This window comes from Pelophylax lessonae, assembly GCF_965119305.1.
Source record: "Pelophylax lessonae genome assembly, chromosome: 6".
Lineage (NCBI taxonomy): Eukaryota > Metazoa > Chordata > Amphibia > Anura > Ranidae > Pelophylax > Pelophylax lessonae.
This window is the reverse complement of record NC_138773.1, coordinates 254,694,063-254,716,089: the sequence shown is the minus strand read 5'-3', so window position 1 is coordinate 254,716,089 and position 22,027 is coordinate 254,694,063. Positions and strand designations below refer to the sequence as shown.

The 22,027-nt window shown below is 44.5% G+C and overlaps 1 protein-coding gene across 1 annotated transcript in view; it reads left to right on the top strand.

The window, feature by feature from the left end:
* Nucleotides 1-11,913: 11,913 nt before the first annotated feature.
* The window catches only part of MYO3B (myosin IIIB), a 597,729-nt gene continuing 587,615 nt past the window's right edge, over nucleotides 11,914-22,027 (top strand). The window contains exons 1-2 of the mRNA XM_082260313.1: nucleotides 11,914-12,022; nucleotides 12,165-12,204. Coding sequence (XP_082116439.1) covers nucleotides 12,016-12,022; nucleotides 12,165-12,204 — 47 coding nt within the window. The 5' untranslated portion in view covers nucleotides 11,914-12,015. The remainder of the gene's footprint in view (nucleotides 12,023-12,164; nucleotides 12,205-22,027) is intronic.

Here is a 22,027-nt window from a genome sequence, read left to right as displayed (position 1 = left end):
GAGATCTTGTGTCGGTTAGCACCCCAAACAAAGGTCTTGAGGAGTGATTCCATCTGCTTAAACAGCCTGAGTGGCAGATATATAGGAGAATGCCATACAACATAGAGAATTTTGGAAAAAAGAATCATTTTAATTAAATTGACCCTACCCATCACTCCCAGAGGTAATTTGGACCATACTTGAATTTTGGCCTTAAGCAGAGGGAACAAGGGTTGAACGTTATCTGGGACATAATCTGCTGAGCTAGCCGTCACTTGAATCCCTAAGTACTTAATGCGGGATACACACTGCAGGGCCGGGTCTGCGGGGGCGATCGCCTGCGGGCTCTCGTCAAGCGGGAGAATTTGTGACTTATCCCAGTTTATCTGAAAACCGGAGAACCGTCCGTACCGTTCAATTAAAGAAAGGGCTGTGAGCAGGGAATCTCGAGAGTCCTCCAAATATAACAAAGTGTCGTCAGCATACATGCTGATTTTCTCCTCCAGCGGTCCCTTACGTAGGCCACGAATCCCGGGATGTGCTCTAATGGCCATCGCCAGGGGCTCCACGGCCAAGGCATACAGCAGGGGGGAGAGGGGGCACCCCTGTCGAGTGCCACGGGATAAAGGGAAGGCGGTCGACTGCCAGCCGTTGGCCAGGACCCTAGCTACCGGGGCGCTATATAGAAGTTTGACCCACTTAATAAAATTAGGTCCAAAGCCGTATCGGTCCAGGCAGGTCCATAGAAATGGCCACTCTACCGAGTCGAATGCTTTAGCCGTGTCCAAGGAGACCACCACCCTGCCGCCCATTCCGTCGTGTTGTGCCTGGAGATTCATGAATAACCGGCGAAGATTAAATGAGGTGTTCCTCCCAGGCATGAACCCGGCCTGGTCCGAGTGTATGAGTGAAAGGATCACCTTGTTAAGACGGAGGGATAAAATTTTCGCAAGGATTTTAGTGTCTACTGGGAGCAAAGAGATGGGGCGGTAAGACTCTGGGGCGTGCAAGTCCTTGCCCGGCTTGGGAATGAGCACAATTAGCGCCTCCCGCATAGAAGGGGGCAGGGCTGCATCCTTGAACAGAGATTGAAACAAAGCCAATAATTTAGGAGAAAGGAGTTCCGAATATTGGCAGAAGAATTCAATCGGGAGGCCGTCCAGGCCGGGGGCCTTAGATCTAGGGAACTCGGACATGGCTGCTGCAATCTCCTCCACAGAAATGGGTGCCTCGAGGGTCGCCAACTGATCGGGTGTCAATGTGGGAAAGGCAATAGAGTCCAGAAAGTCATGCATGTCAGTGCAGTCAGCGGGGGCCCTAGAGGTGTAAAGTGTACTAAAAAATGATCGGAAACACTGTGTCACCGCAGCAGGATCGGTGATCTCATTACCCAGGTCATCCTTCAAAGTTATAACTACCGGGGGCCTATCCTCACAATGAACTAAATATGCTAGGAGTTTCCCCGCCCGCTCTCCATGTGCAAACAGATTCTGCTTCTGAAAAAACATCTTAGATTTCGCCTTCTCATAGTCAAGTTGGGAAAGGACTTTAGAGGTCAATTTATACTGGGATTCATACGTCGGAGTCGGGTCCGCCATAAAGGCCTGTTCAGCTTCAAGCAGATTCGCCGTTGCCCTGGAGATCTCCTCAGCAGCCCGCGCTCTAACAGCTTTAATTTTGGAAATCATAGTGGATCTGGCGAACAGTTTAAATGCCTCCCACACTGCAGCCGGGGAGGCAGTGCCCTCATTATCAGAAAAGAATTGTGTCCAGGTCCCCTCAATGTCGTTCCCATCAGACACCAAGGGGAGCCAGGCGGGATTCAGGCGCCAGGCCGGGGGAGGTCTATTGCAGGGCAAGGACAACAGTATCCAATAAGGGCAGTGATCAGACAGAGTCCGTGGGGCGAAGCCTGCCGCCAGTAACCTGGGGAGCAGGGTTCGAGACATCAATATCAGATCAATGCGTGACATAGAATGGTGTGCAGCCGAGAAACAGGAGTACGCACGCTGAGCGGGGTACTTGCTACGCCAGGAGTCGGTCAAACCAAAGCTCTCCACCAATCGGGAGAACCTGGTCGGGGACGACCCCGGCGGCGCCTGGGAGGCGCCACCGGATCTATCCAGACCCGAGTCCAGCACATTATTAAAGTCGCCCAGCCAGAGCACCGGGGCCCCCGGGCATTGTGCCATAAACGCCAATCCCTCCATTATAACCACAGCAGAGTAAGGGGGGGGCACATAGAAAGCCATCAGAAGCATCAATTCCCCATAGACTGACGTTTTAAGGAAGACATATCTACCCATTGGGTCAACCTGAGATCCTAGGAGCTGGAAATGCACCGATTTGGCCACCAGAAGCGCCACACCCCTGGAGTGCGAGCTATATGCAGAGTGATGCACCCAGCCAACCCAAGGCCGTTTGAGAGACTGCTGTACGCGGCCCTCCAAATGTGTCTCCACCAGTACTATAATGTCAGCCCGGACACGGCGTAGAACATTAAAGACAGCCGTCCGTTTAATCTTATCGCGCATACCCCTGACATTCCACGTCAACAATTTCAATGTGGCCATGGCAGGGGTAATACGGAGCGTGGAGCGGAGGCTCCCAGGACCTCAGGCAATAAGGCCACAGAACTAACAATCCCACGGTCATACACTAACATTAATAAACGGCAGTAAAAGAGCAGGCAGTTATTACTTGAGGTCAATGTGCATAGAACAGAAACAGTATAGAGATTGTACCAATTATAAACTGTAAACAATGGTAATACCCCAAACCCCCCTCCCTGCCCTGCACCAACCCCAACTTGTGCGGGCATGTTCCCAAACAAGTGCCTCAACCAGAACAGGCCCACATGCGACTGGTAAAAAACAAGATCAGGAGGCCAGGGACCCCCAGGATAGTCAGCAAAAATACAGCAAAATACAACTAGGACAAGCAAGGGGGCCCGGAGGCCCAGGTCCAGCAGAAGTCGCAGGGGGCAACAGGGGAGTTGGGCACAAACACACGCCTGAGCGGGTGTAGGGGGCGAAAAACCAACGGGTGTGTCGCTGGGTAGCAAAACCTATGGGCAGGTGGAAATCCATAGGAAGAGAACAGAAAAATCAGTTCCATCTGTGGAGCTAGGGTGCTCCGCCGGGCAAATACAGGAGCAGTGGGTCAGGGAAATGAGGGGGGGGGGGGGGGAAAGGGGGGTACAAAGTCTTGGGTTCCGCAGGATCTACAAAGCCCCCCCCCACCTCAGCAGCAGCACAAGGCACAGGCAATCAGGGAGAAGGTGTCATGAAGTCGCCAGGGCAAGGTGGTCAGGCTCTAGCTTCCAGTCCTTCTAGCCAGGAGATGGCGGCTTCCGGATCCTCAAAGAAGTGGGCTCGGTCCTCCCCCTCCACTCTAAGACGGGCCGGGTACAACATAGAGTATTTGATATTCTTGATATGCAGCCTGCGTTTGACCTCCAAAAAGCTCTTGCGGCGCCTCTGGACCTCAGCAGAGAAGTCGGGGAAAATCGCTATTTTGTGATTTCCAAATGGAATGTTCCCCTTAACTCTGGCCAGGCGCAATATGGCATCTCTGTCCCGATAGTTCAGGAATTTAGCGATGAATGTGCGGGGGGGTGCACCCTGAGGGGGGGGACGCCCTGAGAGGCGATGTGCACGTTCCACAACGAAAGTGGGTGAAAAGGATTCTCTGCCATATGTTTGAGTGAGCAATTGTTCCAGATAAGATGAGGGGTCTGCACCTTCAGAGCCCTCCGGGAGGCCAATGAACCGCAAGTTACAGCGGCGCAGCCTATTCTCCATGTCATCTTGTTTTTGAAGGATAAGGTGTACTTGTTGCTGCAGCCTGTCTGAGGAGCTTTGCAATGGGGGGAGGGAGTCCTCCACCTCGCTGATTCTGTGTTCAGCCTCACCAACTCTGTCCCTTAGCTTCTGCATATCCTGACGCATCAGTGATATATCTACCTTCACCTCCTCGATTTTAGTCGTCAGCATGGTCTGGCAGGTGGCAATCGCTTCCAATACCTTGGATGTAGCAGGGCTCTCCGGCTCCTCCACCACGAGCGACGGGCCGGCGCCATCTTGGATCGGGGCCTCCTTCTCCAGCCTCCGGAATGCAGCCAGTTTTGCCGCAGCTTCCGAGCCTTTCTTCGGCGGAGACATGCGGAGGTCAGTGCCGCGGGTGTGCGGGAGGTGAAGGGAGGATTATCGTGCCCAGAGGGCTGCAGGATTAGCGGTAAAGGAGATCGGTCCGGCGGAGCTCCTCTCACACACGTCCTCTCACATGCTGCGCCAGGCCACGCCCCCCAGATCTTCCTTTTCTTGGGTCCTTCTTCTGTGCTCCTGGCCTTTCTCTCCTCCCAAGTACCCACACCGCAAGCAGCCTTCTATGGGGGCACCCGAGCCGAGCCGCTGCTCTGTGTGTCCATTCAGACACGGAGATACGGATTGGCCCTGCCCCCTCTCTCTCTCCCCTCATTAGCTCACTGATTTTGATTGACATAGCACCCGTTGCTGTCTCAGCCAATGAGGGGGAGAGTGCCCAGACTTCGTGGCTCTCATGCAACATCGCTGGATTGAGATGGGTCTAAGTTAAATGTGAGGGGGGCCTTCTGCACACAGGTTTTTTTTTTATCTTAATGCATAGATTACATTAAGATTTAAAAAAAAAAAGCCTTCTGCCTTTAGAACCACTTTAAACTTGTTTGCATGGCCCTGGAGGTGCCTGTTTTGAGTTGTGGCTGTTCAGGGCACTTGATTTGAGCATTTAAAGTAGAATTTAAGATTACCTGCCTGAACAGTGCTTTTAGATATAACAAGGGACATTTTTAAATGCTAGAGAAAAGAAACACGTGTGCTGCTGCTTGGAGATACGGAAAACATACTGGTATATTGCCCACAGAAAACGCTCAATACACATGGCTGATTCTGAGCATCACTGGAAATTATTGAGCAATGTCTTATTTACTAGTGGAAGAAAATGAATACCTTTAGGCAGCTAAAGATACTCATTATCAGGTACCAATTTGATGGAAAATCTCCCAAGTGGGCTATGTAACAACGACAGTATCAATGTATCACACGTCCAGTGCAAGAAGAAAAAACATCATTCAAGCACCATTACGCTGAAAAGGTAAGCCACAGAATAAAAGCTCTTTAGGATCGCTGGACCATAAAACCTTTGTTTTTTAGAAGATTTAAAAAAAAAAAATCTACAGATGAGCCCAGAACTTACATCAGAGCCAATGAAAGGGATGGAGGATCCAAAAAGATATAGTCAGTACAGGAACAAAGGGTGAAATCTTCCATTAGTGGTAACTGTCTAAAGGACATTATATATATATATATATATATATATATATATATATATATATATACAGTGGGTACGGAAAGTATTCAGACCCCCTTAAATTTTTCACTCTTTGTTATATTGCAGCCATTTGCTAAAATCATTTAAGTTCATTCTTCTTCCTCATGGATGTACACATAGCACCCCATACTGACAGAAAATCACAGAATTGTTGACATTGTTGCAGATTTATTAAAAAAGAAAAACTGAAATATCACATGGTCCTAAGTATTCAGACCCTTTGCTGTGACACTCATATATTTAACTCAGGTGCTTTCCATTTCTTCTGATCATCCTTGAGATGGTTCTACACCTTCATTTGAGTCCAGCTGTGTTTGATTATACTGATTGGACTTGATTAGGAAAGCCACACACCTGTCTATATAAGACCTTCTAGATCACAATGCATGTCAGAGCGAATGAGAATCATGAGGTCAAAGGAACTGCCTGAAGAGCTCAGAGACCGAATTGTGGCAAGGCACAGATCTGGCCAAGGTTACAAAAAGATTTCTGCTGCACTTAAGGTTCCTAAGAGCACAGTGGCCTACATAATCCTCAAATGGAAGACGTTTGGGACGACCAGAACCCTTCCTAGAGCTGGCCGTCCGGCCAAACTGAGCTATCGGGGGAGAAGAGCCTCGGTGAGAGAGGTAAAGAAGAACCCAAAGAACACTGTGGCTGAGCTCCAGAGATGCAGTCAGGAGATGGGAGAAAGTTGTAGAAAGTCAACCATCACTGCAGCCCTCCACCAGTCGGGGCTTTATGGCAGAGTGGCCCGACGGAAGCCTCTCCTCAGTGTAAGACACATGAAAGCCCGCATGGAGTTTGCTAAAAAAACACCTGAAGGACTCCAAGATGGTGAGAAATAAGATTCTCTGGTCTGATGAGACCAAAATAGAACTTTTTGGCCTTAATTCTAAGCGGTATGTATGGAGAAAACCAGGCACTGCTCATCACCTGTCCAATACAGTCCCAACAGTGAAGCATGGTGGTGGCAGCATCATGCTGTGGGGGTGTTTTTCAGCTGCAGGGACAGGATGACTGGTTGCAATCGAGGGAAAGATGAATGCGGCCAAGTACAGGGATATCCTGGACAAAAACCTTCTCCAGAGTGCTCTGGACCTCAGACTGGGCCGAAGGTTTACCTTCCAACAAGACAATGACCCTAAGCACACAGCTAAAATAACGAAGGAGTGGCTTCACAACAACTCCGTGACTGTTCTTGAATGGCCCAGCCAGAGCCCTGACTTAAACCCAATTGAGCATCTCTGGAGAGACCTAAAAATGGCTGTCCACCAACGTTTACCATCCAACCTGACAGAACTGGAGAGGATCTGCAAGGAGGAATGGCAGAGGATCCCCAAATCCAGGTGTGAAAGACTTGTTGCATCTTTCCCAAAAAGACTCCTGGCTGTATTAGATCAAAAGGGGGCTTCTACTAAATACTGAGCAAAGGGTCTGAGGAAGAAGAATGAACTTAAATGATTTTAGCAAATGGCTGCAATATAACAAAGCGTGAAAAATTTAAGGGGGTCTGAATACTTTCCGTACCCACTGTATATATATATATATATATATATATATATATATATATTTTTTTTTTTTTTTTTTAAACTTGTTTTATTCAAAAAAAGTGTGTACACCATTCGTATAAAATACATCAACCTGTAACAGTAAATGTATATATTCAAAGAATATACCTCGCGCCTAGGAGTACCGAATACGACGTGCATTATTTAATATAAAAATATATAATGGAGCAGCTGCTATAGATTAAAAATGATTGAATAAAAAACCCCCCAGCTAAAAGGGATAATATAGCGCTTGCTAGTATGATGCAAACAGGGATACAATACCAATCAAAAAAGCTAAAAGCATAAATAGCTAAAATATATGCCCTTTAAAATGCACAGTGAGACAGTATAAATGAATAAATGACAAAATAAGTAAATAGGAGAACAATAGAGTTCCCCTTGGGGCGGGACTTTTAAGGCACTATATAATATCAAGATACACAATTTAATTGAAAGTTTTATTGAAAAAGTAAATATATACAAAACAAGAAAAATATGTTAAAATGCTGGCAAGTTATACAGACATAATGTACAACAGTGAAATGCACCACAAATGAACCGCGGGTATTGACCCGACGCGTTTCGGAGAGGAACCCCGAACTCCTTCTTCAGGGGTGCCCGCAGGAAGTGGTCTAAAAATAATTAGTATGTAAGTCACGTGTCACTTAGACAAAAATATATACATTATAGTATTTTAACAAAATTTTCCAAAGCACTTACATGTTCACTGTAAAGAATGAAGAAAACTTGCCCGCCTGTAAAGGCTAAAACCAAGAGATCAGACTGCCGCAAGGTGCCAAACTGGGATGCCGTGTGGAAATGCTCGATGTTGGACCCAAAAGAGACCTTCTCTGTGTGTCACAGGTGGTTGAAAAACTGCTTGCAACCCCAATTCCCCAAAAGGGAAAGAGGGGGTAGGAATAGCTGGAACCCCCAGAAGACAATCCTGCTGAGCAAAAGCCAAATGATTAGAAAAAATCCCCATTTTAGCTAAAAAAGCGCAATAGTGATGGTAATTGCTTTTTTGGAAAAAATCCCAAAAATAAAACCAAAAAACACTAAATGTTGCTAAATGATGCTAAATAGCCCGCCGATGTACTTCAATGTTGATGGCAAGTTTTGATCTTCTTCTTTTTCTTTTTGAATTCATACTCTTTATAAGAGGATATTTACTATGTCTTTCCTCTGGTATTTTTAACCATAGCTTTTGGGACTTACAAACCCTGAAGTGCAATTTTTCCACTCATAATTAATCTGTGTTGTCACTTACTACTTAAGTAATAGACTATGGCCTTTTCCCCTCAAACAAAAGAAACCAAAACAATATTTTCTATTTAATATTTTTTGATTTGTGTTTTTTGGTTTTATTTTTGGGATTTTTTCCAAAAAAGCAATTACCATCACTATTGCGCTTTTTTAGCTAAATTGGGGATTTTTTCTAATCATTTGGCTTTTGCTCAGCAGGATTGTCTTCTGGGGGTTCCAGCTATTCCTACCCCCTCTTTCCCTTTTGGGGAATTGGGGTTGAAAGCAGTTTTTCAACCACCTGTGACACACAGAGAAGGTCTCTTTTGGGTCCAACATCAAGCATTTCCACACGGCATCCCAGTTTGGCACCTTGCGGCAGTCTGATCTCTTGGTTTTAGCCTTTACAGGCGGGCAAGTTTTCTTCATTCTTTACAGTGAACATGTAAGTGCTTTGGAAAATTTTGGTAAAATACTATAATGTATATATTTTTGTCTAAGTGACACGTGACTTACATACTAATTATTTTTAGACCACTTCCTGCGGGCACCCCTGAAGAAGGAGTTCGGGGTTCCTCTCCGAAACGCGTCGGGTCAATACCCGCGGTTCATTTGTGGTGCATTTCACTGTTGTACATTATGTCTGTATAACTTGCCAGCATTTTAACATATTTTTCTTGTTTTGTATATATTTACTTTTTCAATAAAACTTTCAATTAAATTGTGTATCTTGATATTATATAGTGCCTTAAAAGTCCCGCCCCAAGGGGAACTCTATTGTTCTTGTATTTCTATTTGGGATGTGGCACTCAGGGGACCACCCCACATGAATCAAAGTTTCTTTGAAATAAGTAAATAGGTGTAGTAATAGTGCCAAGTGAAGTCCAAAATAGTTCATAAGTGACTGTGTGATAAGTAGTCCAAAGAAAGTGCCAGGAAAAGTGCAAGTGCTTGGTGCTGGATCCTCCAATGTTCCAGGAAATCCAATCACAAAGGTGACTTTCAAAGGAGAAATAAGATGTAAACTCACCAGATATGGTGGGTCTCAAATGTCATACGACAAAGAGACCAGTAGTGCTTTATGACCATCCAGGTCAGGGAAATGGTGACTGCTGGGCTCTGGTCCCCCTAGACCGGGATTCTCCACGATAAATGGATCGGGTCCCCGAGGTCCTCCAATTCGGATTAGGGAGAAGAAAAAAGAGGCTCCGGATGGTGCAGTACCATTAAAAGTATTATTTATTGAGGTATAAAAGGCAAAACATGGATAAAAAGCTACTAGCTGTCCACCGGTATCTGTCTGTAGCTTGGAGAGCGGTTTGCGTTCCAGGCTCGACTTCCGGGTTGACGGTGTGCGTTCCTACCATCTAAATGTCACAGCTGAAATCAAGACTCACCAGACCAGGCAACGTTTTTCCAATCTTCTACAGTATTGTCCAATTTTGATGTAAATTGTAGCCTCAGTTTCCTGTTCTTAGCTGACAGGAGTGAGCACCTGGTGTGGTTTTCTGCTGCTGCAGCCCATCTGCTTCAAGTTTGGATGTGTTGTGCATTCAGAGATGGTATTCTGCATACCTTGGTTGTAACATGTGGTTATTTGAGTTACTGTTGCCTTTCTATCTTCTCAAACCAGTCTGCCCATTCTTTTCTGATCTCTGAAACCAACAAGGCATTTTCATCCACACAACTGTCGCTCACTGGATATTTTCTCTTTTTCTGACCATTTTCTGTAAACTCTAGAGATGGCTGTACGTGAAAATCCCAGTAGTTCAGAAGTTTTCGAAATAGTCAGACTAGCCCAGTCTGGCGACAACAACCATGCCATGTTCAAAGTCCCTTTTAATCCTCTTTCTTCCCCATTCTTATGCTCGGTTTGAACTTCAGCAAGTTGTCTTCACCACATCTAGATGTCTAAATGTGTTAAGTTGTTACCTTGTGATTGGCTAATATTCAAATTTGTGTTTCCAAGCAAATAAACAGGTGTACCTAATAAAGTGGCCAGGGAGTGTATAATCACAATATAAAGTAGGGTGACCAGACGTCCCTGGTTCCCGGGGACAGTCCCCGGACTGAGGACACTGTCCCCAGTTTTGTCCCCGGCAGGTAGGGCCCGCACAGCGTAAAGCAAGTTAGGCAGGAAGGATGGGGGGGGGGGGGCAAAATCTGATTTCCCAGTCACTTGTTGGGGGAGAGGAGAGGATTGTGTATAGTTCTGGCAGGCTGCCATCTCCGGTAAAGCCTTTGTTATCAGTAGGTGGGGAGAAGGGGAGAGGCTCCGCTGGGCACCCTCTCTGTGCTGTCACTGCACAAGTGCAGTCCAGCATAGCCGGGACATTGGGGTGACACCTGGGAGGATGAGCATGCAAAGCAGAAAGTGCAGACAAGGGGAGGCTAGGAACTGCACCGTGCCAGATCTGCTTTGACATTGGTAGAGTAGTCCTTGGCTCCACCCCCACACAGCTTCTCCAGTATGGCAGCGTCCAACAACTCCAGCCTGTTCAGATCTTCTATCTATATATTTATCTATATACAGTATTACTAACCAGTAAGATCGGAGTCAGTGCTGGAGAAGTTACCAGGAGAGTGAGGACTGGCATTAGACACTCTCCTTATGGCAAGGGTTGGGGGTAATGTCAGGTATGAACACACCCTTCGGGGAGGTGGGGATTAATGCCAGGTATCCTCCTGTCACCCTATTCCCCACCTGTCATACTGCCCTGCTCCTGTCACCCTGCCCCCCCCCCACCTGTCACCCTGTGCCCCACCTGTCAACTCTGTATGTAGCGCATTCCGGATCTCTGCACTGTATACATAGCGCACTATTGAACCCTGCACTCTATACATAGCGTACCCCTGAACTCTGCACTCCGTACATCGTGCACGCCTGAACTCTGCACTCTGTACATAGCGCACTATTGAACCCTGCACTCTATACATAGCGTACCCCTGAACTCTGCACTCTGTACATTGTGCACGCCTGAACTCTGCACTCTGTACATAGCGGACTATTGAACCCTGCACTCTATACATAGCGTACCCCTGAACTCTGTACATCCTGCACGCCTGAACTCTGCACATAGCGCACGCATGAACTCTGCACATAGCGCACCTAAGAACTCTGCACTCTACATAGCGCCCATGGCTCAGTTCACACTAGTGTGATTTCAGCTGTGACTTGAGTCGCACAAAATTGCATGGCAATGGAAATCACATTGTTTTCAATGGTGCCTGTTCACATCAATGCAACCCAGAATGTCAGGATTTTGGAAAGGGTTCTTGTACTGCTTAGGAGAGATTCCAGCTGGATTTTTACCCTATTGGAGATGCAAACCACTTCCAAGTAGCGTCCAAGTTGCATCACATAATCGCACTGAAAGTCGGGATAAAATCGGATCGCAGCAGTGTGAGCCTAGCCTAATTGTTCATAGTCTGGGCAGAGGTGCATGCATATCATGTCTACTTAATGACACTGTAAAGTTCAGACAGATGTGAGAACTTCTCATCTATGGATCCTCTTAGACTCAGGCCAGCACTGTAACAATCCTCTTATCTATTATACTGTGTAAACCGTTTGATGCCTTTATGTCCATTTACCAAGATTATAAATTGTAAATTCAGCAGCAGTAGGATAGGAATCAATGACTTGTGTAAATTCACCTGAGGCTGTGGAAATGTCCTTTCACATCCGACATACCAGGGAACATTGAGCAGAGCAAACTCCAGTTAACCACTTACCTGCTTCTCCATTCCCTTCATTCATCACAACTCTCGTCCTCCTCAAATTCTGCTTAATAATTCAATCTTTATCTGCTGCCAGTTTATTGCCTTTTCACTGCCAAGAAGCAGAAGCTGGCAACGCGGCACAGTTATGTCAGGTAAGTCAATGCAATGCATGTTTTTATCTCCCATCTATTATTGTACAGTATCTATCCTTGTACATTCACCCACCCATTCATTATAGTGCCAGGGCATCCTGTTATTGTGACATATCTCACAGGACCAATGTTCTCTTTACAGAGTCCAAACCCAATGTGAGCCCAGAACAGCCGAGACATGGGTAAGAGTCAAATCTGCTGACGCTTTTCATTTACTTGTTATGTAACAACTTTCGGAAGATGTCCAGTGTGCCTGAAAAGCAGTATATTGTTTTACATGGAGGAGCTGCCGAAATACAATTCGCTAATGATTCCTAGTTGCCAACTTCTTATATAATCCAAAAAAGAGGCTTTAATGCTGAAGTTTATTAAGACTGTCACATGGCGAGTACAGATATCTATAGTCTCACTTCTTATGTTTCAAAATCGCAATGGTCTCCCTTTTTGATATTTAAGGACCATTTAAAGAATCTTTTCAGTAGCTACATATTTTGTTTTATTGTGACATTCGCCTATATATTTAATGTCATTGAAATTTAGAAGAGTCAAAGTAGTGTAGCTATGTCTTCAATAGTACAGCTTTAAATTTCTTTTTTTTAAATGCAAGCAGTCTAAGTATCTGAATTTGATTTAGTATCAGCATTTCATACCCACCTCTACAGCAGAGCTCAGATTGTGAGAGAAAGAAACAGCACAAGGTGCAAGTCAGTTTCTCTGGAGTGCAGCGAGCAAGCTGATAGGAGGAGAGAGCAGAGTTACAAAGAGATGAGCTCAATCACAGGTTGGGGGAGGAACCAGGCTTGTAAGTGTTACCATGGGCATCTGCAGGTAGTCCTTTTAAGTGGTTGTTAAGCCACTTCATACCATCCTGTCTGTTCTGTTTAATAATCATGTGTGCCTGTGTGTCTGTGTTTTAAAAAAAATAAGCTGTTCTTTACCAGTTTTCAGAGGGCCGAGCGCCGCTCACGTGACCCGTCGACTCTCTCCTCTCTCCGGCTGACAGCTGCCTGCAGTGGGCGGGGCCAAGGATTCCTCACTGATGTCAGTTGGGAGGGGAGGAGGAGGGGAAGAGGAGAGGAGGAGAGAGGTGGCGGGTCACGTGAGCGGCGAGTGTCACTCTATACTTGTAAAGAACGGCTTATTTTTATAAAAAACAGACACAGGGGCACACAGGATTATTAAACAGACTGTAGACAGGATATGAAACTTTAAATGAAACTACAGCAGCAGGAGAGGAGGGGGTTGGCATTGACACAGGAGCAGACAGGCAGGGAGGGAGGGTTGGAGAGAGGACAGAGGAGGACAGGAGGGCTGCGGATGATGGAGGCATGTAAACTGAGCATAACATGCTTTAAGGGAATATACTCAAAATAAGTATAATGACTAAGCCTTCATGACATTGTTGAAAAGGGGCGGAGCATGGGTGACCTTAAAATTATGCCCCCCCCCTGAAAAAAGTTTTGCGTACGCCCATGAGTGTTACCTAAAGTAGAAGTCCACCCTAACACTAAAATCCCTGCACCTACAGGCATCTATGATCTAACACTGACCTATCTAGCCCTGTAAAGAAGAAATCAGTATATATGCCTTTTTTTAAGCCAATCCGATCCGATCCCGCGCTGAGCTGTCAGCCGCGGCTTTGCTGTGGAGACAGATGCAGATAACACAACCGCCAATGGAAGCCCCATAGTAAGTCTATGGGTGACGTCACTTTCTATTCATTTCACAGTCGTTGTCAGCCGTGTCTTCTGCAGAGCTTCCCCCACTGGAGACTAGGTCAGATTGGCTTCAAAAAAGGTATGTATACTGATTCCTTCTTTACAGGGCTAGATAGGTTAGTGTTCGATCATGGATGTCTGTAGATACAGGGATTTTAGTGTTAGGGTGGACTTACACTTTAATTGCAACACAGAAAAAACAGGGCCCCTTTTGGGCAGGGGTACCTTTCACACACAGCGCGCTCATCAATACCCGGGACCAGACGGAGACTGTAGTCATATGAGAAGTCAAACATTAAAGCAGTTCCCTGACTTAGAGATGAGCTATACTTTGTGTGCAGTAAAAATACAGAGTCCCTCTGAAAAGTACTGTCCCATGTCACTACACAATGTAACTTTGGTAGATGCTGAGCCTGTGCCCACTCCACCAGTCCAACCTTCCTCTGTTACCTCACTCGCAGTAAGAAAATGGGGTCCCGCCAAGCACATACACTATATTGTCAAAAGTTTTGGGATGCCTGCCTTTACACGCATATGAACTTTACTGGCATCCCAGTCTTAGTCCAGAGGGTTCAATATTGAGTTGGCCCACCCTTTGCAGCTATAACAGCTTCAACTCTTCTGGGAAGGCTGTCCACAAGATTTAGGAGTGTGTCTATGGGAATGTTTGACCATTCTTCCAGAAGCACATTTGTGAGGTCGGGCACTGATGTTGGCTGGCTTGCAGTCTGCACTCAAATTCATCCCAAAGGTGTTCTATCAGGTTGAGGTCAGAACTCTTTGCAGGCCAGTCAGGTTCCTCTACACCAAACTCTTTAATTCATGTCTTTATGGACCTTGCTTTGTGCACTGTCCTGTTGGAACAGGAAGGGGCCATACCCAAACTGTTCCCACAAAGTTGGGAGCATGAAATTGTCCAAAATGTCTGATGCCTTAAGAGTTCCCTTCACTGGAACTAAAGGGCCAAGCCCAACCCCTGAAAAACAACCCCACACCATAATCCCCCCTCCATCAAATGATTTGGACCAGTTCAAAATTCATGGCAGTCCACCAGAACATAGACAACTCCCAGGTTGCTACAGCCTACTTTCCATAGAAAACAAGAGGGGTTGCTACGGAGGAGAAAGAAGTCAGACATTCCTACACTTATCTTATTTTTGAAGTCCAAGGCAAAGCCTATGGCAGTGGTCCCTGGCCCAAAGAGGCCCACAAACTGGTTAGGAAGTACAATCCAGCTTTCGCATGCTTCTTTTATGAGCTGCCACCTTCCCATGCCTTTCACTCTCTTCTCATTTCCACCCCTTAATATACCCCCATCAGCAAGAAGCAGAAATACTATACCAGCAAGAAGAGGAGTATAAGAATACAGCACAATAAAACATCAATCGTTTAATTAACACTTCTTACAAGTGGGCCTTTTCCTTGTACCAAGTATATTGTAATAACAATATGGTTCAATACTGGCACCAGAATGTTGCTGTAAGTACCTTTTATATCCCCAGTATTGCTTTGGTGGATCTGGGGAGCCTTCTGTATACGCTGTCAATATTCTGTAGACATCAACTTGTTTGACTTTGTGCAAAGTCCTATCCACAGTCATTCAACAGTCCAATATTTGATCTGTTGTTGTACTTCGAGGCTCTAGTATTGGATTGCCAAATACCAGTGGCAAGGGCTTATCAACTAACGTGAACTGAGCTAAGGGCAGTGTTAAAAAAGTTTATGCTTTTTACCATTTGAGGTGCACAGAAATTATTTGGAGGATTTAAAAGGTAGTTTGCTTGACCCATATTATTAATTTATGTACTTATGACAGGTGACAGGTCCCCTTTAAGTTTGTGTTTACATTTACATACCTCTCTACATTCTGAGGTGAGAAAGAGGGACACCTTTCAGTACAAAGTATGTGAACATATCCCTGTCACATCTCCAATTACACAGACCATAGAGAATTATTAGACAAAGCATGATTTGTTAAATCTAAGAAGCCTTTTTATGCCACTACTTTCCTTTAGGCCTAGTGCAATTTCAAATGAGTTGCACAGAATCATATGACAATGGAAAGCACATAATTCTCTTTGGTACCCATTCACATCAATGCAGCACAGCATAGCATGTTTTTTGGAAACGGGTCTTCTGTTACTTTGGTGCGATTGCAGCTCAATTTTGGCTCCGTCGATGCCAATGTATATGAGCCACAACAGCATGTACCTGTGTTTTTGCAGGTTGTTAACAATCAGCATTCAGTCTCCCTTCCCTATAAAAAAAAACACAACCAAGTGGCACAACATAATCATATGGAAAATTGGATCAAATTGCAGCTACACTAGTGAACCTAGTGTTATGCAGTACAGTATAGCACTTTAAGTCTTTTACCAGTACATTATTTCTATACATTTGTACATTAGAATAAAAACCGGCAGAGAGGGATTTGGTTCCAAATAAGTGTAGCACCCTCCTAGTTCAGAGTAGGTTGCTACATAAATTTAGTTCTGCTCCTCTGATCAGTGGAGCAGGGATTGATTGTTTGAGGCTAATCAGTGTTTCACAGTCTGCCATTCTGCTACTTCCCCCTGTCTTTTAGAGACTTCTTGAAGTATAGTCAAAGGGAGAGCAGGACGGGCAGCCTGAAAATGTATGGCACCCCAGCCAATCCGGGGAAGTGTGCCCACAAGGTGGATGTAGGGCCCATAAGTAGTCTGAGGCCTGGCAGCACAGGAGTAGAGTTCCAGGGTCCACTCCTGCAGGAGAGGAACCTTGTGCAGGGGATCTGTTCCTGGGGCAGAGAGAGAGGGAGGTGAAGACATCAAGGACCCAGCAAGCCTTAGCTGGGGGGGGCAACTGAAGAAAACCTTGTTCAGAGAGTGGTGCAAGAAGGGAGTTGGTGGGAGGAAGTCCAACCATTCTGGGACTGAGTAACAGACCTTCAACCCCCTCCCCCATTTTTACAGAGAAGAAGTGGCTGTGGGGTGGTTTGGTCTCCTAAGCAAATTCAGTGCAGGTACAACCAGGAGTGTGCAATACCACTAGGAGTTTGCCCAGTACAGCCAAGAGTTGTACAAGCCAGCCAAAAGAGAGTACAGTGCACCCAGAGGTTGTCCAAGGCAGTCTGCATTTTGTACAGATTAGCCAAGCAGTCCTCAAGTTGTACAGTTCTATAGTTTCAGGGTATCCCATGCTCCCCATAAACCCAAAAAGAAACCCCTAGACTGACCTTTTGAGCCAGAGGAAGAATGCCAAAAATGCTGTGTACCTGGCTGTGTGTGGACTGAGGGGGGAAATAGGGCCAGCCTAGCAGTGGCTCCTGTGGGGGTAGAAGTACATAAGGGACAGTTAGGAGCTTTGCATATTCACACTGTTACATCACCTCTACAATTCTCATACAGAAACAGCTTGAGTTTGACCATTCCTAAAGCCTCCATAGAAAGTTTTGTGTGTCATCAGTGCAGACAGACTGTTAACAGGTCAACATTTTAGTTTATATTTTAGGTGAGGATGCATTTAACAATGTTGGTGGGTACAACATTTGGCTGTACAAAGACGTCAGGATGACAATGTACAGTTTGTGAACATGGGGTCACCATCTATATTATTCACACAACGTACTGCTCCAACTCCTCCTACTGTCTCTTAAAACTCTTCAAGCAAGACTAAACTGTATCTGAGCACCATAAGCTGAAAAAGCTATATAATTAAAAGCGGTTTTATACCCCGCTTTATTTTTACCTACAGGTAAGCCTAAAATAAGGCTTATCTGTAGATAAAATTAATATCTTCTAAACGTACACCATTTAGGAGATATTCACCTGGGGTGCAGCCACTGACGTCAAAGGGGCATGCACTCTAAAGGTACAGCATATAGAACTTCAGCGTGATGTCATCGCAGCTCCAGCCACTCAGCGCCGGAGCCCGCGATCCCGGAAGAAACGCCCGGGGAACATGTCAGCCCCTCAGTGGTGACCAGGTGCCGCTGCAGGGGCTTCGTTCTAAGGTTAATATTTCATAATGTGCTAGTATGCATCGCATTGTCTTGCAGGTTTTTTTTTTTTTTTTTCAGGGTTTACAATCCCTTTCATTTCTAATAATCAAATCAAACTCCCCATCCATCCATGTCTCCATGCTTTATTTTGTTCCGAAATCACTTTGAAATACATGGCAAGCATTTTTAGCCGTGGCCATCTTAAGTAAGGACAGATGACCATGAAGACTCCTGGGATGTATGACGTTATTTTTGCCTAAACCAGAAACCAGGAGACAACTGAAGAAATAAAAAAAAAGTTCAAAACAAGTAAATATAATATACCTTCCTTTCTTTTTGCTAATGCTAGCAGCATAAGGATTTCAAATAGTATTAATTGAGAGAGTTTAGTTCTGCTTAAACACAGAATTGCCATAACCTTTTCCTAAAGTGATACTAAGGCTCCTTTCACATTATTGCTTCTCCAAAGTCGCATGATTTCCAGTGTCACTTTGGAGCACGACTTTTGGTACAATTTTGATTCAGCTTTACATTCTATGAATCAAAGTTGCATAAAAGGTTTACCAAAGTTGGACGAGTAGTGCAGGCAACCTTTTCAAAGCTGCTGTGAATTTAAATTGCAGTAATTTGAACTGGTTCTTTTGAAAACAATGTTTTCAAACATTGTTTCGGAGCTCAGCTCCTTTGTCAGACCTCAGGTCTGACAAAGGAGCTTAGCTTCGAAACATGTAACTGCCCACCACCCGCTCTATCGGACACCGGCCGCTGCGTCCACACCCTGCCTTCAGGAAATCTCATGCTGACTAAACTGAGACACAGACGAAAGGACACATCCACAGAAAGCAGATCACTGGATCAGGAGTGATGACGTCTTTATGACGAAATGCGTAGAGCGTCACTGCATCACTTCTGCCCTTTGGAACGCACTTCCAGACCGCGTGGAATGCATAGCGTTCCGGAAGTATCTCAGCGTGGCAGATCTTCCGGTTTAAACCGATTTGAATGCCCGATTGATTCATTGTATATGTGAGTACATTTTTATTATTAAATTTCAAAGTTTCAAATATAGTACTGCACTATTTTCCTCATATGTTACCCGGACTACACCTGACCTTTGAGAACACACAGTACAGGATCCCCAGTACTGTCAATACCTACCTTAGGTTGATAGGACCCCTATTGATGCCATTAACCAGAGGAACCACCCGAAGACCAGTGAAGGATATTGGAGCCATACTCTATTTATAATACAGGCTCATTACCCCTGTAGGGGTTCCTACATCTGGTAAGTGCGGTCCTGGAGGCACTAGAGATAGACGAATCACCCCTGGTGTGAAGTCGCACTATCAAATATTTTTTTCACTAAAGCACCTTTTTTGTTCATGCGATTTGGGACTATTACATTTAAAATCACACACCACCCTGCACTGGGATTTTTCTGTTGTGCGATTTGAATTAATTTATTGTCTTTGAAATTGTATACCTCACATTTTTTTCATTATTCCTTTTTCCACTTTCTGCAATTTTGCGATTCGGTATCGGATTTCATTGAAGATTATCACTTTATTAATTTATTTGTCACCTCATTGTGGATACTAATTTTTTATTCACATCCACTTTTTAGTGGCAGAGAGGGGCTACATACCTCCTGTGGGTGTGGATTGTCAGGCATGGTGGGTAGTGATGCAGGTAAAATTAAATGTTGGGCGCCAGTCACTTTTATGCTGAAGGAACAGGATAGTTTATTTCTTCACAACAGGTCAAAATAAACAGGGGGAGAGAGGGGTAGGGTCCAGGACACCCTTTAAGAACAGTCTATTAGGCAGACTCCTATTGCAAAAGACAGGTTATTCAGACAGCGGTACAGGATAGCAGACCTTGAGAATTATTAGGTATCCATAGAACTTCAGATCGATCTGGGAGACATCTTCTCTCCACTAGACACAATCCCTTTTTGTGGTCTGTACTGTCTGGACAGCTATCCTCCATAAGATACAAGCAGGTTACTGGATGTCTGTGGATGATCTTTTCCTTGTGGGTCGCTGGCTCTCCTCAGCAGAATCCCAGGCATCTGACTAGGCCTCAGGCTTCAGGCCTAGTCAGCAGCAACAGCAGCACACACCCTTCCCCAAGGGGGGAGAGGCGGAAGAGACCGATCATTGGACCTCCCATCCTTTTTATAAGATCCCCCACAATGCCGTAGTGACACTGTGATTGGCTGAGGGACACATGGACATTAACAGTTTGTTTAACTGTAATTCTCACTCTAGTGCCAGAGGCTACAGTGCCACCTACTGACGGAAGGGAGAAGCGCAGTCAAACAGATTAGAAGGGAAGTCCAATTAACCACAGAATAATTACAGCCAAGCTAAGTAAGGCTCAGCAACTAAATTTAACAGCAACCTTGCATAAAGACAAGGGTGCTACATATATATATATATATATATATATATATATATATATATATATATATATATTGTGTGTGTGTGTATATATATATATATATATATATATATATATATATATATAGGCATATCAGCACTTTACATTTGTGCTTGTTGGCTTATTTGCACTTTATTAGTTTACTTAAATTTCACTGATACACTCAATCACTTTATTTATTTCTGCACCTTATTCGTATAAACACCAACAGTCACTCATTTGCATATTTTTATATTTATATATATTCATCTTGTTTATATATGCACGGTTTGCATTTCGATATATTATGTTTTAGAGTGTATATATTATATGTGTATATATCATATCTATCCTACATACATTAGGTCCCTTTTAGTTTGACCTAGATATATATACCCTAAGAGTTTTTTTTCCTTCCTTATATACATCTTTGGCAGCGCCATTTACCTCCTCCAATTTCCAATTTTCATCCGGAGTCTTCACGAACTCTGAATGTATAAGTATATCACCCAGGTTGGATGCCCTTTGGACAAGCATTTTTGGGAGGTACTCACAAATTTTACAATTGTTGGGTTATGCATTTGATTCCCCCTCAATGCCTCTGTAACCGTCCCTGTACCTCATCCCATTGTGCTTCAACTTGGGTGATAAAACAGACTGTATCATGCGACTGCATGTCATCTTTCTCTTTTGTCTGTATTAGTTCATTCCTCTTTTGGCCTGCGACATTCTGTTTTGCACTATGTAATTGTCAGTGAGAGTAGTCACGCTCACAAAATCTCTTATATAGATCTTTCTCTTCTTGTCTGTAGTCCTGTTGTTTAGTACAATTACGTTTTGGCGTAAAAATCTTTCTATTAGAATTTCATTTTTTAGCTGTTTAGGGTGGCTTTTCGATATGTACGTGTAATGAGGGTCCCATCTTCCAAAGTGATCAGAAGGTCAAGGAATGGGATCTGTACTTTTTCAAACGTATAGGTCAATTGAATATTCTGATCATTGTCATTAAGACCTTCAATAAAGGAATGTAATAATTTGACATTCCCCCTCCAAATGACCAATACATCATCAATGTATCTCCAAAGATACACATGACTAAGATACATTGGGGAGGTGAATACATCACATTCCTCCCTCATTCCTAGATGTAGGCAGGCATAGGCTGGTGCCCCCGGTGCCCCCATAGATGGTCACCTTATCTGTTGGTAATTGCGACCCAAAAATTTGAGGAAATTATTTTCCAATGCAAATGATAGCAGATCTATAAGGAATTAATTCTGTGGGCCCATCGTTGGGAAATTACTTTCCAGGAAGAACTCCACAGCCAGTATGCCACATGCATTTGGAATTGATGTATAAAGAGATTTAACATCTATCCCCACCAGCCAGAGGTCTCCTTCCAGATTGATGTTATCAATTTTATGTAAGACATCTCGAGTGTCTGAAACCATATCCTTGAGTAAAGTATGCAAGTATCTTCCAACCCTTTCTAGGGGACCCCCAACTTGCTGAAACCATTGGTCGTCCCAGTGGTTTCTCTAAATTTGTATGTACTTTCAGGATTACATAGAAAGTGGGGCTATTATATTATTTTACTTTCAAATGTTCAAACTCACGATAATAGTGAGCAGCCCTACCTCTTTAGCCAGTTTCAGTTTTTCATTCAGATTACCTTCTAAGGTTGGAAATGGGTTTGCCTAATTGGTGTTGGTAGGTGGTCATATCTCCTAATTGTCTTAAAACCTCCTTTTCATAGTCACTCTCTCTTAAGAGAAAGACATTTCCTCCCTTATCACTTCTTTTTAGTATACGATTCTTAGCCTCCTTTAATTCTTTTAAGGCCTGTCGTTCTTCCTTGGTGAGGTTCATTATCTTTATTTCCCCCTG